Source organism: Pleurodeles waltl, chromosome 6, assembly GCF_031143425.1.
Source record: "Pleurodeles waltl isolate 20211129_DDA chromosome 6, aPleWal1.hap1.20221129, whole genome shotgun sequence".
NCBI lineage: Eukaryota > Metazoa > Chordata > Amphibia > Caudata > Salamandridae > Pleurodeles > Pleurodeles waltl.
The window spans coordinates 1,686,944,994-1,686,964,740 of record NC_090445.1 but is presented as its reverse complement, the minus strand read 5'-3'; the positions used below and the strand labels follow the sequence as shown (position 1 = coordinate 1,686,964,740).

The following is a 19,747-nucleotide window of genomic DNA, read 5'->3' as shown; positions in this document are numbered from 1 at the left end:
GTAAAAGTCGACTGTCCGGGGTTCTGAGTAGGTGCACTCCATGCGCAGAGGTGCAGGGGAAGCCCTATGCGGATGCCCACCCTGCGGAATCCCTGTTCAGGGTCCCAGAGAGAAGGCGGGCGCGAGCCTGTCCTGGGTGCTCCCAGAACTGCAATAAGGTAGGTTAATATATTGTTTAATTGTTTATGACCAAGCTGCGATTAGACTTTGAATACAAAGATAAGGGTGCATGGTATACCTGATGGAGTGGAACATTAGGTAGTAACATTACAAGTACGCACAAACTGTACAACTTTGGCACTCAGGATGTGTTCTTCACTCACTTGCATGCGGTATTCATTTTTTGCAAAATAGCACCTCGCGCCGCTGTAGATTAATGTGCTTTGGGTCACAGAGTCATTAATTCACCTAAAAAGGGCTTTTACTTATATTGAATGTTTTAGTGATTTGAGCCCCTTGCACCCCTCCGTACCTGCACAGCCAACAACTATTGGCCCCTGCGAGAAAGAGAGAAGATGTAAATCAACACAAGGCTGACCATGCTTTTTATAGTACACACCTACATCACACCAACAATGCCAGACCCACAATCCTGACAACAGCAACAACAAAAACCACTTCAGTCTGCTCTCAGCCTCCGAGGACATGGTCCATGCTCCTGGTCTCAGACACAATCAAGCGCAAACAGACGTCACTGAAAATTAGACTGATGTTGGACTTGTACAATACTATGTGATGGGGCACATTGGGGTGCGTGGTTCTGCGAGCCCCCCACCACAGAACCAAGAGATGGGTAACAAACTGCATTAATAACTGTATTTAAGCTGCACATGTTGTAAATGAAACCAAAGGGATTGCCAAACCTACGCTATTGTGAGAACCCTGCGTAAGAAGAACTTTGTAAAGAAATCTTAATTATTTTAAGGACTAGACTGCTTAAAAGGAAGTGCCTGTGCCATGAAGGGAATGACCAGCGCTGAGCAAACACTGCACAACATAACCTATCAGTGACATTGATCTCACGCTGCTTAAATCTGTGCAGTTTTTCTTACACAACCCGTATCTCTATCAAAGCTTTTAGCATTAAGGTCACGTCAGAAGATCCTTGTTATGTGATTCATTCTTCAAGCCTAGTTTTGTCTCCAGGGCTCATGATATTATACTGGCCGCTGAACAACCTTGCCAATATCATCAATTGTTCAAAAGAAGACTGTTAAAAAAAAAAAAAATAACAAATCTTCTTTAGTTTATCAAAAATAGATTATAATACATTTTCAGCAAACGTCGTATTAAATTCTGGCCTGAGAAGCTTTTATTTTTTTAGGGATAATGTTAACGCTACTTTTGTGTTACTGCATCCTAAAATGTCCCTCCTATCAGTTTCATTTACTGTTCAGTGGGTGCAGAAGAAATATGTGATATAATCTTACAACCCGACATTTCCACTAACAGTGCGTAAACAATCCTGCGTTACTTTACCAAGGTACGACCAGCAAAAAGCTAGTGGCAATGGAGAGCAAATGACTGTGGCAAAATGCTAAATAATGGGGAAAACAGTAGGTAAGGTCAAGCGTGGGCAAGTCTTCTATGTGTATTTTTTTAATGTTACATACAATACAGGTCTGGTTGTATGCTAGCATGGTTATTTTTTGTGAGTTAACTGCATTACAAAATCTGAAGCAAGTACAGGTTCAAGAAAGCAAACTTCTCCAGTATTGGATCTTTCATAGATTCACATGCTTGAATCATTCCCCTTCGAAGTGGGAGTCCCATGGTAGCATAGACAGCAGTAGACTACAACCTGCATAGAAGTCAGTGTTACAGACATTCACTTTTACAGCTTATTAGTATCATTAAAGATGACCCAAAGTCCATCCAATCAGCTGACAGCACCCTTTAGACCCCTCACCACAAAGGCTCCAGTCCCTCAGATTGTCTACCGCATGTCGTGTGATGGGAGTTTCCCTGAGCTCTGCTCAGCCTATACTTCAGAACAGCTACTTTCGGGAAGATTCTTCTTAGGCCAGATATAATTTTCATCTTATATCAACCTAGAATCCATCTCAGAATATCCTACAAAAGGGTTTATTCAAGCCATGTAAGATCTGCAGCAAAAAAGAGATTACACTCAGGGGACCCTCATAAAGAGTGTATTTACTGTCTCTATCTAGAGCACAAAGTCAAAGACTGTAAGATCTGCCACACATTCTCCCAGAAAACCCTGAAGGACAGGGAAGGAAGACTACTCTTGTGGCTACAGAGACTTAAATCAAGGGAACACCCTGTTTCTGAAGAAGAGAGTGATGACTCATCAAAGACTGAAAAATCCCACAAGAGAGACAGATCACAAGAAGATGAGCTTTCAGAACAACCCAGAAAGGCCCTTAAAAAGTCTCACCATTTACAAAGTAAAAAATCTGAGGAGATTTTGCCAAACACAAAAAAAGATTCCTCTAAGGTCTTTTCAGAGCCTACAACACCAGAAGTGAAGGAAGTTTCTCTTAGAAAAACTTCAAAATCACTTCCTTCACCAAAAGAGGCTATTTCTGTCAAAAAATGAAAATATTTTCATTGGCAGCATCAATGACGACTTACACCCCCATGACATCGACATTTACCTCTGTGGCATCGCAGACGATAATTTCCTTGTCTCCGCTAGCGTCGACGACGATAATCTCATGCAAATTAACATCAACGGCACCATCAACGAAGAAAACCTCAATCAATCAGTATTTGTAAAGCGCAGCTACTCACCTGTGAGGGTCTCAAGGCACAGGGGTGGGTGGGGGTGCGAAAGAGGGGAGAGGTCTCATCCAAAGAGCCACGTCTTTAGGTTTTTCCTAAAGATGGCGAGCGACGGGTTTTGTCTGAGGTGCAGGGGGAGGTTGTTCCAGCTCTTTGCTGCAGTGTAGGTGAAAGATCGACCTCCGGCGGTGGTTTTGCGGATACGAGGGACGGTGGTCAGGGCCATCTGGGTGGAGAGGAGGGATCTGGCGGGGGTGTGGAAGGAGACGCGATGGTTCAGGTAGGCTGGTCCTGCGTTGTATACATGTGGGTGAGAAGCTCGAAGGTGATTTGCTTCTCGACCGTTAGCCAGTGAAGGGTCCTCGGGTTTTGGGAGATGTGTTCTCGGTGAGGGAGGTCCAGAATAAGTCTGGCTGCAGCGTTACGGATGAGCTGAAGTTTTTTGATGTTCCTAGTTGAGATGCCATTGTACAGGGCGTTGCCGTAGTCAAGCTTGCTCGTGACTAAGGCGTGGGTGACTGTTCTGCGACAGTCTGCTGGGATCCATCTGAAGATCTTCCAGAGTTTGCCGAGTGTGTGCCAGCAGGAGGAGGTGACAGAGTTTACCTGGCAGGTCATGGATAGGGAGGAGTCAAGGATAATTCCTAAGTTGCGGGCATGCTCGGTCGGTGCGGGGGGGTGCTGAGGGATGTGGGCTACCAGGAGTCGTACCAAGCTGAGGTGGCATTTCCGAAGATGATGAGCACTGTCTTGTCGGAGTTGAGCTTGAGGCAGCCCTCTCTCATCCAGGTGGAGACTGCTTCCATTCCTGTGCGAAAGTTGCTTTTGGCCGTGTCCGGGTCTTCGCTAAGGGAAATGATGAGTTGTGTGTCATTGGCATATGACACGATGTTCATGCCGAGGCTTCTGACGATGGCAGCTAGAGGGGCCATGTATATGTTGAACAGTGTGGGACTCAGTGAGGATCCTTGCGGGACTCTGCAGTTGACTCCTGTGGGTCCGGAGGTGTAGGGCGGGAGTCTGACCCTCTGTGTCCTCCCAGAGAGGAAGTTGTTTGATCTATTCCAGGGCTCTTCCGCGGATTCCTATGTCGTGGAGTCTGGTGCGCAGAGTGCTGCGGGAGACCGTGTTGAAAGCTGCTGAAAGGTCAAGGTTGCAGTGTGGTTGCAGTCTAGGAGTAATCGGATGTCGTTGGTTGCTGCCAGGAGTGCTGTCTCTGTGCTGTGATTGCTGCGGAAGCCGGACTGGGAGCTGTCCAGGGAGTTGTTGGCCTCTTTCTTGCTGACGTCAAAACAGCCATCTACGAAATCAACAAAGACAAAATCACTGCCGCCTGCTCACTCATCGTCAGGCAAACTTTCAACAGCAACTCCAACACCATCCACGACTGCCTCGTCGACGAAGGCACCGCCGACCGCCTCGTTGAGATCGTCGATGACAGACCCTTCCACGAAGGCACCATTGACTGCACCACTGTCGACAAGAGTACCGTCGATGACCACACCATCGATTTCTTCAATTAAAATAACTGTTGCTGCTGATAAAATAAAGAAAGCATTGTTGGCGACAAAAACAACTAAGTCATCATTGATGGAGACACCTAAGGTGCCTTTAATGCCTACTTAAATTATGCCACTCTCTGGAACATCTCCAATGTAAATCATACTTCCAGAACATACGTCACACAGCAAAATTACTCCATTCCCCCCAACTCATATCCTAGATGAAGACTCAAATGAGGAAAGCCTTTTTGGAATGGCTCACAGCCCTTCAGAACTACATGTTAAATATCAAGATGAGGAGGAAGATCACAACCATTACTATCCGAACGACTCATATATGGGTGAACAGACACAAGAACAATATCATGTCTATTCTCCACAAGATCATCAGGAGAAAACAGTTCAGATGCCACAAGAGTTGATATCCAATCTTCAGGATATGCTCTGAGGTTATAAATGTTTCCCTGAACCTGCTCCATCCATGCCTCCGTGGCACCATCAAACACCCATAAGGTCTCCACATCAAACACCACTGACCCCTCCTACCACACTGCCTCTATCAGTGCCTCCCCTGTCAACACTACCATTAGCAGATCCACCAGGAGATGACTCTGACACCTCAGAAGGGGGTCAAGAGGGAGAAGGAGAAATAAGGGATCAGGCTTCAACAGCTACTAAGTGGGATGATTACATAAAACACCCACTATCTCCACCTCTGCCACCTCCAGTGGACTCGCCACTAGACACTATAGGTGACTTTCATAATATCATGGAACGAGCAACGAAGCACTTCAGATTGCCCTTAACCACCAAGAAGGCAGACTGCTTTCTATACAATTTCAAGAAGCCCATGAAAAAGTCGGTAAAGGCAATACTCATAATAGATTTGATCTGGCAGGAGGGTATTCACACTGAAAAATCCAGCCACTGCATCAGCAATCATGCCCAGAGTGGCCAAAAAATATAAAGCACCAGATGATGCGCCAGCATGCCTGGTGGGTCATCCCAAGCCAGACTCCATTATCAGTCAAGCAGCTCAAAGGTGCTCGAAGAACCCTCCCACACCTATCAGTACACCACAGGATAGAGACGGGCACCACCTTGACTCCATTGGGAAGTGATTTTCAAATATGGCAGCACTCACAGTGTGGGCAGCTAATTCGCTAGCAATATCAGGAAGATTCAACAGGTAAATGTGGTTGGATATGTCCCAAGTTATAGATCTTCTGACAGAAGAATCTAAGGAAGAAGCCAGAAAGATTCTCCAGGAGGGAGGACGATCCTCTGTGGAGACAGTAGACTGTGCCATCGATACCTCCTCACCAGTATTTCAGCAGTTGGCTGGAGCAGCTGTCCTTCAAAGGCAAGCCTGGTTGAAAGCAACATCCTTTAGACCAGAAGTGCACAGCAAAGTTTTAGTCATGCCTTACAATTGCGAATCATTGTTCGGCAAGCACATCGATGATGCTCTACAAGCCATCAAGGCCGATAAGGATACCGCCAGATCCTTGGGAACATTGCAAATTAATAAGCAGCCCTTTTGAGGAGTCAGGGGCAAGAGTACTTTTTCCTATCAAGGAGGATTTCAACCTTATAGGCAGCAATATCAGCCTTATCAAGGGCAATATCGTTCACAATATGCACAGCAGTGCAGGCAGCCACCTTCGTTAGCTTACAAACAGCCAACAAGAGGGAAACAGCCCACCAGAGAATGAGACACTACAAAGAAACAGTGACCTTATGCAGGTGCTGGCTAGCCTCCTCATTCACTCAGATCCTCTTGGGAGTCTTATTTCCCACTTCCTACATCAATGTAGGGTTGGGTATAACAATGGAAAAATAGGTTCTGGACGTCAAAGCCTGGAAACATACCCTCAAATTTGTCAACAAACCACCAAATGTCCCGCCCAAAGGATCATCTCCTCAACATCTAAAACAGCTACTGATGGAAGTTTCTCTTATGATAAAAAAAAGGGGGCAATAAAAGGGTTCCGAAGTCCCAGAGGGAATCGGTTTCTACTCCTGCTTCTTTCCTATCAGGAAAAAGTCAGGAGACTGGCGCTTGATCTTAGATCTTCAGAAGTCAAACAAGTATTTAAAAAAGCAGCCATTTCGAATGGTCACCCTACAAGACATCTTACACCTTCTCAATCATGGAGACCATATGATGGCTTTAGACCTCCAGGACGCATATTTCCATATCACTATCCATCTCAAACATCAAAAGTACTTACGATTCCAGGTAGCCGGCACCCACTACCAGTTCAAGGTCCCCCCTTTCCGATTCAAATAACCCAGCTTTTATTCACCAAATGTCTCACACCTGTAGCAGCCCACCTGGGACAGAAAAGAGTGCAAGTATTCCCATACTTGGATGATTGGTTAATCAAGGCTCCAACGTCTCAAAAAGCCATAGCCCATACAAACCTGTGTCTCTTGTTCAAGAAACTAGGCCTGACAACGTACATACAAAAGTAATCTCTCACTCTGAAAACAGAGCTAACCTTTCTCACAGCAGTTATAAACACCAAAACGGACAAAGCTTCTGTCTCCTTGGAACGACAGAGAAAGATACAGCAATTGGCCCAAAAGCTCGCCAAAAGGGAGTTCATGTTAGTTTGACTATACATGTGGCTCCTGTGAATTCTATTCTCCTGTATTCATCTGATTTCAATTTGCAGACTTCACATGCATCCATTTCAGGAAGAAATAGACAAGCAATGGACGCAAGCACAGGGATCTATCGACAATACAAATCAAATTACCTCAGTAATGGTCTCTTCCATGCAATTGTGGGCCCAGAAGGAGAACAGATCAAAAGGATTTACATTTCTACCACCTGTGGCAGACTTTGTCATTATGACAAACGCGTCCCTAGAGGGATGGGGCGCTCATCTCCAGGCTCTCTTGATAAGCGGAAAATGGTCCACCTCCAAAAAGAGGGTGTACATAATTTGTCTGGAGCTAAAGACCATAGCTCTAGCTCTAGCTTTCGTTTCCTTCCTCCCCAGAGCTATATATATATATATATATAGTATTTATTTAGCACTTACTACCCCTGACAAGGCGTCGGAGCGCTTTACAGTGAGTAGCACGCTATTCAGAGACTAGTTAGTGGTTGGTAAATTGGTAATTGGGGTTAGTTTGCATGCTGTGTGGGGGCTTGTTTCATTTGATGTGATTATTAGAGCGGCTACATGAGGCACAATTACTAGCTAGAATTAATATTGTCATGGTTTTAAAAGAGGTTTAAGGCAGATAGGCTTGAGATTTTTAGATGGGAGATAGATGGTAGGTAGAAAGAAGCAAAGGTCAATTAAAAAAACATAAGTGATTGGAAAGTCCGTTTTCAAGCAGGCGTTTAAGGGATACAACAGGGTGAGAATTCTTGCATGCATATCTGTGGATGTAAACCTGTTGAAGGAAACAGTTTCATTTAAAGATACTACTCACAGTAGAAAAAAAAGGATGCACAGTGTGACAAATAAGAGCATCTTTTTATATACCCACCACACTATATTAAATACTATACTACTATAAAGTATTGGGAGTTCATGCAAATGATATGCACCTAAACAATATATTATTAAAAATGTTTGTAAACATCCACCAACTTGAAAATATAACAAAGCAATTAACATAGACACATTGCAGTAGCCATTAGTATATTGAGTGCCAGATTTGTCACTCATTCCGTGCCTGGTTTGGAAGGCGCCTGAACCTGAAAAGTACCCCAGCAGAACAGAACAGACACCATGTCCAGCTGAATAGATGTGTCTGTGGGCACCCTCTCCTTTTAGGATCCACCTTGCCTCACAGTGGAGCGCACCCGGCCCTAAACAAGTTGCAGGCTCATCCATACTCATCAGAACACCACCAGTATGCACTACTTAAACAAAAAGGGAGGGACAAGATCGACAGCCCTGTCGCAACAAGCACAGGAAATCTGGAAGTGGTCCATACAGAACAAGATATCGTTGAGAGCGGAGCATGTGCCAGGGACGTCAAATGTACTAGCATACACATTAAGCAGGTCGACATGAACTTGCCACGAGTGGGAGCTCAACCATCATCCCCTGCAAGACATCTTCAGTCGATGGGGCACACCACAACTAGACCTATTTGTGACTGGTAACAACCGTAAATGCCAATATTATGCTTGCTGGCATCACCAGAATATATTGTGAGGGAATACATATTCGATAAGATGGTTGAAAATATTTGCTTACGCTTCTCCCCGATTCCTGTAATCCTACAGATACTAAGGAAAATGGTACACAGAGCTAATTCTACTTTCATAACAACCTCACATCCAAATAACGCCCAGTCCAACATTATTGACAATGAACACGGGCCAGATACTGCACACCAATCCGACGTCTTTACATTAAAAGGCATGGCTCCCGAGTTCCATGAGTTCGAAAATCTAGACATTCCCACAGATTTTAGAGAAATCCAGGCGAAGGCAAGAGGAGACTCGACCAACAAGTCATCCAAGCCAAAGAGGAAACATTTATGTGTTTGGTGCCACCAAAACTGTTTACACCCATTCTTATCCACCCTGGAGCAGATTTTGCCTTATCGCTTACATCTAGCAAAATCTGGCCTTACACCTTCATCCATAAGGGTACATCTAGCGGAAGTATCTCACTTAAGGAGAGCTGACAAATCACCCTCACTTTGGTCATCAAAGATCATCAAACAGCTCATCAAAGGGCTCTTCAGGGTTTTCCTTCCTGTGAAGGAACTGCCTCCTGCTTGGCATCTCAATATTGTATTAACCCAAATAATGAAAGACCCGTTCGAACCAGTCCACAAAGCAGACTTGGAAAATGGCATTACTACTAGCACTCACATCAGATAGAAGGATTGGTGAACGACAGGCATTTATCATAAAAGAGCCTTTTATAAAGTTCAAGAAAGACAGTGTTGTCTTGAGGACTAACCAAAATTCATACCTACAATACCCTTGGAGTTTCATCTTAAAGAGCCTATTGTTTTGAAGACAATTTTTCTAAATCCTCAAACAATGGTGGAACTATCTATCCACGCCTTGGACATTAAGAGGTGCAATAAGTTATATTTACCCAGAACTCAACAATTTTGCACATCAGAACAGCTGTTTGTAACATTTGGCAATTTAAGAAAATTAATTTCCAGCTTCCAATTCCACTATAGGAAAGTGGATTGCAGCCGCCGTCCAATTCTGCCACTTTAAAGCAGGAAAACCTTTGATGTGCAGAGTCAAGACCAATTCAACAAGAGCTGTATCCATATTCATGACCCTGTTTGCTGGTTGTCCTTTCAGCAGATCTGCAGAGCAGCAACATGGACCAGCAGACACCCTTCACCCAGCATTGCTGTTGGGACGAGGCTGACAAGTCAGATGCTGCAGTGGGGCATGCTGTTTTATGCCATCTATTCCAATAAGGTGAGCAAAATTCGAATTTATTTTTCCCCACCATCCTCTTCCTTTGAGTAACACTGTTATTTACATATAGAAACTGCTGACTATTCCGATTCAAATCAGTTACTTAACTTGTAACTGTAGTTCTCCACTACTGGTATCTTTCATAGATTCACATGCGACTCACGCTCCTCTCCATAGAGGTTCCCTTTATTACTCATTGCTTCCACCTCACCCCTGTGTGGAAAAATCTGATTGACTGGAGCCTCTGCTGCGAGGGTACTAAAGGGTCCTGTCGCTTTATTGGATAGACTTTGGGTCATTTTATTTGATACTAATAAGCTGTAAAATATGAATGTCTCTAACACTGACTTCCATGCAGGTTGTATTCTACTGCTTTAAAGGGTTACTGTGGGACTCCCACTTTGACAACGAGGAATGATTCAAGTATGTGAATCTATGAAAGATACCAATACTGGAGGAATACAGTTACAAGTAACTTATTTTCTTACTCATTTAAACGGTACAGCTAGTAAAATGTGTGCTTGATTGCCATTTTCAAGTCTTTTGTTAACAAGCCACAGAAGTAATATTTATATTCTTTGAAGCACAAACTTTCTGAACAAGAAGCATTCTTCACTATCCTCTGGTCAAAACAGGAGCTCACATCTCTTCACTCCATACTTAGGACATGTGCAGAAGATATTTGTTGTAGGGGCAGTGTAAGACACATGGATGGGATGCCGAAATATAGAGTTGCGGTGTAAGGCTTAAAAGCACACTAAGCTGTGTAGCTAGGCATTACATGACTTGGCATTTTATGATAAACTATCCAACTATGCTGTCAGATAGACCATTAGACCTATTAGATAGGGAGATGTGATGAAATATGACTGGGACTTATCTAATCTCATATATATATATATATATATATATATATATATATATATATATATATATATATATATATATATATATATATATGTGTTCGATGGCATGTGTAGCTGCAGATACACATGCTATGCATTATCCTGCCATCTAGTGTTGGGCTCGGAGTGTTACAAGTTGTTTTTCTTCGAAGAAGTCTTTTCGAGTCACGGGACCGAGTGGCTCCTCCCTTTCGGCTCCATTGCGCATGGGTGTCGACTCCATCTTAGATTGTTTTCTTTCCGCCATCGGGTTCGGACGTGTTCCTCTACGCTCCGTAATTCGAATCGGGGAAACTTAGAAAATCCTCCAAATTCGTCGGTATTGTTTGCGTTCGGGACCGGTTTAGTATCATCACATCGGCACCGACAACAAGACCGCTTTGGCGGCCCTTCGGGGCTTCCGCACTTAATCGAGGCCTGGTCGGCCCGACCACACCCTTCGACAAAGAACTGATGGACCGGACCCCTTTCCGTTTCTGTCCGAAGTGCCACGCCAAGTATCCTTGCACAGACCAGCATCGGATCTGTAACCTGTGTTTATTGCCCGAACACAGAGAGGATACTTGCGAGGCCTGCAGAGCGTTTCGATCCAAGAAGACCTTAAGAGATCGACGCGCAAGACGGTTACAGATGGCGTTGAAACAGTCGCAGCATCTCGACGCCGAGGAAGAAGAGATGCGGATATCCATCCAAGGTTCGGACTCGGATGAATCCGACGGGGATCGACCACCGACGGCGGCACAAAAAGTGAGTACACCTGCCCTGTCCCACACCCAAGGTAGGTCAAGAAACAAAAGGCCTCGGGGACGCCACTGTCGGAAGGCCATTGCTCAACCCACAGAAAAGACGGTGACCAAGTAACATCGGCACCGAAAAAGGCCAAATCAGTGCCAAAGACTTCTGACTCCGGTCGAGAAACCAGCACTGAAAAGAGTCGGCATCGAATAATCGAATCGAGTAAACCTCGAAAAAGCCACTCAGAGCCAAAACCAACAATCTCCATCGGGGTTTTGATACCGAAAAAACCAGCTTCGGAGCCGAAAAAGGCGTCCTACACAGAAGAGCAGAGGCTCTCTCTACAGCTCAAAGAAAAGCACAGATTTGAGCAGGAACTGGATCTAGAAGAGTATGATCAAACTCAGCAAAGGCTAGAGATCCAGAAACATACAGGGAAGATACAAACTATTCCTCCGCTCAAGTCCAAAAGAAAACTGACTTTTCACGAGACTGACATGCAACCAAAGGCCAAAATGGTTAGACAAAGATCACCACCACCACCACAGTTCTCACCACAAACGTCCCCATTTCAATCTCCACAGTTGTCACCAGTGGGTACACCAATGGCACAGTCACCCACACATACTGGGATGACTCCAGACGATGCGGACCCCTGGGATCTATACGACCCACCAGTTTCGGACAATAGTCCAGAGTGTTATCCGACAAAACCTTCGCCACCAGAGGACAGTACGTCCTACACACAGGTACTGGCTAGGGCAGCAACATTTCACAATGTAACAATGCACTCAGAACCAGTGGAAGACAACTTCCTGTTTAACACTCTGGCATCCACGCATGCATCGTATCAAAGCCTGCCAATGTTACCGGGCATGCTTAAACATGCACAACAGGTTTTCCAAGAACCAGTGAAAGGGAGAGCAATCACGCCAAGGGTCGAGAAAAAATACAAACCGCCCCCATCAGACTCTGTGTTTATTACACAACAGCTCCCTCCTGACTCAGTGGTTGTGGGGGCTGCAAGAAAACGGGCTAGCTCGCAGTCATCAGGGGATGCGCTACCCCCTGATAAGGAAAGTCGTAAATTCGACGCGGCTGGGAAAAGAGTGGCATCGCAGGCAGCCAATCAGTGGCGAATCGCCAACTCACAAGCCCTCCTTGCCCGATACGACCGAGCACATTGGGACAAGATGCAAGACATCATCCAGCACCTCCCTAAAGAGCATCAAAAACGTGCCCAACAAGTGGTTGAAGAGGGACAGGCCATATCAAATAACCAGATCCGCTCTGCAATAGACTCTGCTGATACAGCGGCACAAACTGTAAATACAGCAGTAACAATTAGGAGGTATGCATGGCTGCGAAGTTCTGGGTTTAAACCAGAGATACAGCAAGCGGTATTGAATATGCCGTTTAATCAACAGCAACTATTCGGACCAGAAGTGGATACGGCAATAGAAAAAATTAAGGACACGGATACGGCCAAAGCCACGGGCGCGCTCTACTCCTCTCAATACAGGGGAACATTTAGGAAACCACAATTTAGGGGAGGGTTTAGACAGCAACCATCAGAACCATCTACCTCCCAAACAAAACCCACTTATCAATCTCAGTACCAGAGAGGGGTTTTTCGTGGTTCCTACAGAAGACAGTTCCCAAGAGGAAGAGGGAAATTCCAGCCTACCAAGCAGACCCCTGGTAGCAAGCAGTGACTTCAATGTCACACTTCCCCAACACACATCACCAGTGGGGGGGGAGATTAACGAAATACCACCACAATTGGACACACCTTACCACAGACACGTGGGTTCTATCAATGATCCAACATGGTTACTGCATAGAGTTCACAAGATTCCCTCCAGATGTTCCCCCAAGAACGCACAGAATGTCAATACAACACTTAGACATATTACAAATTGAAGTCCAAGCACTACTAGCAAAAGAAGCCAAAGAACTGGTACCTTATCACCAAAAAGGAACAGGGGTTTACTCCCTGTATTTCCTCATCCCAAAGAAAGACAAAACGTTAAGGCCTATTTTAGATCTCAGAACACTGAATCTCTTCATCAAATCAGATCATTTCCACATGGTAACACTACATGATGTAGTCCCTTTACTAAAACAAGGGGAATACATGACAACACTGGATCTAAAGGATGCGTATTTTCACATACCCATCCATCCATCTCACAGGAAATACCTCAGGTTTGTAATACAAGGCAAACATTACCAATTCAAAGTGTTGCCATTCGGAATAACAACTGCCCCCAGAGTATTAACAAAATGCCTAGCCGTAGTAGCAGCTCATATAAGGAGAAATCACATGCACGTATTCCCGTATCTAGACGATTGGCTAATAAAAGTCAACAATCAACAACAATGTCAAAATCACACGCAATATGTAATAGATACTCTGCACAAACTAGGGTTTTCTATAAATTAACAAAACTCACATTTACAACCATCCCAAATACAACAATACTTGGGAGCAACACTCAACACGCAAAGAGCAATTGCCACTCCAAGTCCACAAAAGAGTCCAGTCGTTTCAAAATATAAAATCAAGCATGCAATCAAACCAACAATACACGGTCAGGTTTGTAATGAAACTACTAGGCATGATGTCCTCATGCATAGCTATTTTCCCAAATGCAAGACTACACATGCGGCCCTTACAACAGTGCCTAGCAAAACAATGGACGCAGGCACAGGGTCAACTCCAAGATCTAGTGTTGATAGACCACCAAACACTCTTCGCTTCAATGGTGGAACCCTGTAAATTTAAACGAAGGGCGGCCTTTTCAAGACCCAGTACCTCACGCCATTATCACAACAGATGCCTCCATGATTGGGTGGGGAGCACACCTCAACAATCACAGCATACAAGGTCAATGGGACAATCAGCAAAAACAACTTCACATAAATCATTTAGAACTGCTAGCAGTCTTTCTAGCACTAAAAGCCTTTCAGCCCCTTATAGCCCACTAACATATCCTTGTCAAGACAGACAATATGACAACAATGTATTATTTAAAGAAACAAGGGGGGACGCACTTGTCACAACTGTGTATCCTAGCGCAAGAAATTTGGCACTTGGCAATTCACAACAACATTCGCCTGATAGCACAATATATACCAGGCATTCACAATCAGCTAGCCGACAATCTCAGTCGAGATAACCAACAGTCTCACGAATGAGAAATACATCCCCAAATTCTAAAAGATCACTTCTACCACTGGGGGACACCAAACATAGATCTGTTTGTAACAAAAGAAAATGCAAAATGCCAAAACTTCGCGTCCAGATACCCACACCCTCAGTCCAAGGGCAATGCTCTATGGATCAGCTGGTCAGAGATATTTGCTTACGCTTTTCCCCCTCTCCCACTCATTCCTTTTCTGGTCAACAAAATGAGTCAAAACAAACTCAAACTAATACTCATAGCACCAACCTGGGCTCGCCAACCGTGGTACACCACACTGTTGGACTTCTTGGTAGTACCACACATCAAACTACCAAACAGACCAGATCTGTTAACGCAACACAAACAACAGATCAGACACCCGAATCCAGCATCGCTCAACCTAGCAATCTGGCTCCTGAAATCTTAGAATTCGGATATCTAAACCTCTCAAAAGAGTGTATGGAGGTCATTAAACAAGCAAGAAAACCCACAACAAGGCATTTTTATTCTAATAAATGGAAAAGGTTTGTTTTCTACTGCCAGGCTAATCAAATTACTCCGCTAAACGTCTCCATACAAAACATTGTAAGTTATTTACTACACTTACAAAAAGCAAATCTTGCTTTTTCTTCCATTAAAATCCATCTCACTGCGATATCTGCTTATTTGCAGATTACACATACAAAATCGCTTTTTAGAATCACAGTTATCAAAGCCTTTATGGAGGGACTAAAAAGAATCATACCCCCAAGAACACCTCCAGTACCTTCTTGGAATCTTAATATTGTACTAACACGACTCATGGGTCCACCATTTGAACCCATGCATTCTTGTCAAATCCAATTCTTGACTTGGAAAGTAACCTTTCTAATAGCCATCACTTCTCTACGAAGAGTTAGCGAAATACAGGCATTTACTATCCAAGAACCCTTTATACAGATACATAAACATAAAGTGGTTCTCCGTACAAATCCAAAATGTTTACCAAAAGTCATATCACCGTTTCAACTAAACCAAACTGTGGAACTCCCAGTCTTCTTTCCACAACCAGAATCAATAGCAGAAAGGGCACTGCATACATTAGACATTAAAAGAGCGCTAATGTATTACATTGACAGAACAAAACAATTTCGGAAAACAAAACAATTATTCGTAGCTTTCCAAAAACCTCACGCAGGTAACCCTATATCCAAACGAGGCATTGCCAGATGGATAGTCAAATGTATTCAGACCTGTTACCTTAAAGCTAAGAGAGAATTACCCATTACTCCAAGGGCACATTCCACTAGGAAAAAAGGCGCCACAATGGCTTTTCTTGGAAATATACCAATGACAGAGATTTGTAAGGCAGCCACCTAGTCTACGCCCCATACATTCACTAAGCATTACTGTGTAGATGTGTTAGCAACACAACAAGCCACAGTAGGACAGGCTGTAATGAGAACATTATTTCAGACAACTTCAACTCCTACAGGCTGACCACCGCTTTTGGGGAGATTACTGCTTTGTAGTCTATGCACAGCATGTGTATCTGCAGCTACACATGCCATCGAACGGAAAATGTCACTTACCCAGTGTACATCTGTTCGTGGCATGTTGCGCTGCAGATTCACATGCGCCCTTCCACCTCCCCGTGAGCCTGTAGCCGTTTTAGTTGCATGTAAATTGTAAATATGTAAATAAACATTCCTTTGATACACAATATGTACATACATTCCTACTCCATTGCATGGGCACCTCTAGTATTCTTACTTTACCAACTCCTACCTCACCCTTTGCAGGGAAAACAATCTAAGATGGAGTCGACGCCCATGCGCAATGGAGCCGAAAGGGAGGAGCCACTCGGTCCCGTAACTCGAAAAGACTTCTTCGAAGCAAAACAACTTGTAACACTCCGAGCCCAACACTAGATGGCAGGATAATGCATAGCATGTGAATCTGCAGCGCAACATGCCATGAACAGATGTACACTGGGTAAGTGACATTTTCCATATATATATATATATATATATATATAAAAAATCAATGGGTGGCTATTTCAACAACTCTAATGCTCATGATTTGTAGACGAATAATAATCAATAAACAAACAGCAATTTTTGTTCTGATTCTGGGGTACAGGCTGGGGCTCTATATACCCCCTGCAGATAAGAGATTCTCTGACAGGTTTTGTCTGACTCCTACCACTGACAGGTATCAGAGCGTAACTCACTAGGAAGGGAGTAGGAGGCATATGTCAGTTTTCGTCTTCTCTGAAAAGGTCATCATGTATATTTGGGACACAAAGAATCTACCAAGTGTGACCCCAATAACTTGGAGACAAACTGAAAGTGGTATTTGCAGCCATTGTTCTCTTGGTTTACCACATTCGTTTCTCTTGCACTCTACATTTACGAGAAATCTGACACCTCCTAATTGCAGTAACTATTTCTATGCCAGATTCACCTTTGGATGTATCTCCTGTCTCTAAAGGAGAGCATAGGTATTTTTTATTCTGTGAGTCTTGTACAATGGTCTGAAAGCATCTGGGGCCTGGTTTATACTCTCCACAGCCCCAACAATAAATACATTTTAAAACCAGAGTTTACAAAAAACCTAATGTAACTAGCAGAAGTAAGGCATTCGGTATATTAAAAACATTTTAAATTTTAAAACTTCAAGATCAACCATTCTTTCAATATATTATTATTTTATGAAACAAAATTCAATTTATTTACTGAAATTTATTGCTCCAGCATGGTAACACAACAATCACTAAAAAGTTCTCCATGAGTGTCCATGCCACCGAATATGATGCACAGCTTTACAAATCTTGCTTCCTTGTAGCCGTAGCCTTCTTCTCTTTGGTGATCACCGCTGTCTTTCACGCATGTTGTTTTGCAACCCTCACCTTCACCTTCATCTTCATATTGGTCCCCTGTTGTATGCGTAGATCCTGTGCGCGACACTGTGGGATCTGTACGCACTCTCCACGGAACGATGCACATTGAGTGGTCCAACCTACTTCGCGGCAATGGGGAGTCAAACTTTAAAAGTGTCCATGACTGATCTTCTGCAATTGGGGAAAATTAAAAAAATGCATTTATTAGTGATCGATTAAACTGAAACAATTAAAAGGATCCATAAATCTAAGATTTCATAACTGTTTGCGTTCCACATAACCTCTTTGATGCCCTGTAAACGGTGTTGTTCTGGAAGCTTGGCAGTGAAGATTGTGAAGGATCAGCAGTAAATAAAGTGGAACCTTAAACTGACTAGTACCACCTCCCTACTCTAAGTCCACGATCACCTGCATAACCAACACCACTAGGGGATTATTAAACTGCTGGTGCTCTTTGCTTTGGGTGAGTTGACTCCGCTACGGGCACACAGTTTCTTCAAGGCATTTGAACCAGAGGCTGCCATGTTGCAGAAACCCCTTTGGGGCTCACACATTAATTCAGTTTATGTCTCGATTTTTGTATTTTGCCTTTGGATAGCTCCGCCATGGCAGATTGGAGAAATAATGTAGTTATGTGCGAGAAAGAGGGTCCTAGGCATTCTGCGTTTGCACATCTCCCCTTCCAAATCCAGTGCTCATCCTGCAAGATGGTCCTGCCCTTAGCAGCGTTGCGATGCAGCATCATAGCACAGTGATTTGTTTTATGCAGATGCACATTGCAATGCTGGTATAGGATGCACCACTTCTCGTATCCTCCATTGGCATCTCTGCCCCTCTTGGTGGTTTGCACCACTTACCAGTGTTTCGCTGCCTCCCTCTCAAATTCGGTCCACTGAATTCCACCTGCTCCCCTGCTGAGTCCATTCAGCCCTGCTCTCCATTGACATAATCGATATGCTGCATCTTTAACGGGCGACACCCACTGCCTGAAGCTCAGTGACCACCACTGACCCCGAAGAAGACCCCAATGACCCATGTGAATGGGATCAGTACTAGTGGACAGTTTCATTTTGAAGGTGGAGTCAGAAAATTCTGAGTGCAGAAGTTTCTGTGGTGAATCACAGAAGAAAAATACGTGGCCCTTTACTACCTCATAAGTGCCTCACTTCCTGTACCAACTTTATATCTCCTGCCACAGCCTCAACTCCCTAAGCGGCAATACTCAATGCCTGTGTCCTGCCCCTTTAATGTGCTGCTTCAGTACCTCCTGTGTGCTCTGGGCTATGGCCACCCTCTGCAGTGCCAGACAAGATGGCCCCTCCTACTCTTACAGAGACCACCTCAGCTCTGCACTGCCCCCAGGTGCTACTAAGTGCGTTCTGTCTGTTTGTGAAGCTTACACTGCTGACCTCTGTGTTTTACCTGTTCTGTGTCTGTGTGAAGCTTACACTGCTGAGCTCTGTGTTGTACCTGTTCTGTCCCTGTGTGTGAAGCTTACACTGCTGACCTCTGTGCTGTACCCGCCCTGTGTCTGTGTGTGAAGCTTACACTGCTGACCTCTGTGTTGTACCTGTTCTGTGTCTCTGTGTGAAGCTTACACTGCTGACCTCTGTGTTGTACCTGTTCTGTGTCTCTGTGTGAAGCTTACACTGCTGACCTCTGTGTTGTACCTGTTCTGTGTCTCTGTGTGAAGCTTACACTGCTGACCTCTGTGTTGTACCTGTTCTGTGTCTGTGTGAAGCTTACACTGCTGACCTCTGTATTGTACCTGTCCTGGGTCCCTGTGTGAAGCTTACACTGCTGAGCTCTGTGTTGTACCTGTTCTGTGTCTCTGTGTGAAGCTTACACTGCTGACCTCTGTGTTGTACCCGCCCTGTGTCTGTGTGTGAAGCTTACACTGCTGACCTCTGTATTGTACCTGTTCTGTGTCTGTGTGAAGCTTACACTGCTGACCTCTGTGTTTTACCTGTTCTGTGTCTGTGTGAAGCTTACACTGCTGACCTCTGTATTGTACCTGTTCTGTGTCTGTGTGAAGCTTACACTGCTGACCTCTGTGTTTTAACTGTCCTGGGTCCCTGTGTGAAGCTTACACTGCTGAGCTCTGTGTTGTACCTGTTCTGTGTCTGTGTGAAGCTTACACTGCTGACCTCTGTGTTTTACCTGTTCTGTGTCTGTGTGTGAAGCTTACACTGCTGACCTCTGTGTTGTACTTGTTCTGTGTCTCTGTGTGAAGCTTACACTGCTGAGCTCTGTGTTGTACCTGTTCTGTGTGAAGCTTACACTGCTGGGGTCTGTGTTGTACCTGTTCTGTGTCTGTGTGAAGCTTACACTGCTGAGCTCCGTGTTGTACCTGTTCTGTG

At 44.3% G+C, this 19,747-nt stretch overlaps 1 protein-coding gene across 3 annotated transcripts in view; it reads right to left on the bottom strand.

Moving 5' to 3' along the window:
* Window positions 1–17,210: 17,210 nt before the first annotated feature.
* The window catches only part of RABEPK (Rab9 effector protein with kelch motifs), a 50,653-nt gene continuing 48,116 nt past the window's right edge, over window positions 17,211–19,747 (bottom strand). For all 3 annotated transcript variants that reach the window (XM_069241743.1, XM_069241745.1, XM_069241746.1), the window contains one exon: window positions 17,211–17,558. In XM_069241743.1, coding sequence (XP_069097844.1) covers window positions 17,230–17,558 — 329 coding nt within the window. In that variant the 3' untranslated portion in view covers window positions 17,211–17,229. The remainder of the gene's footprint in view (window positions 17,559–19,747) is intronic.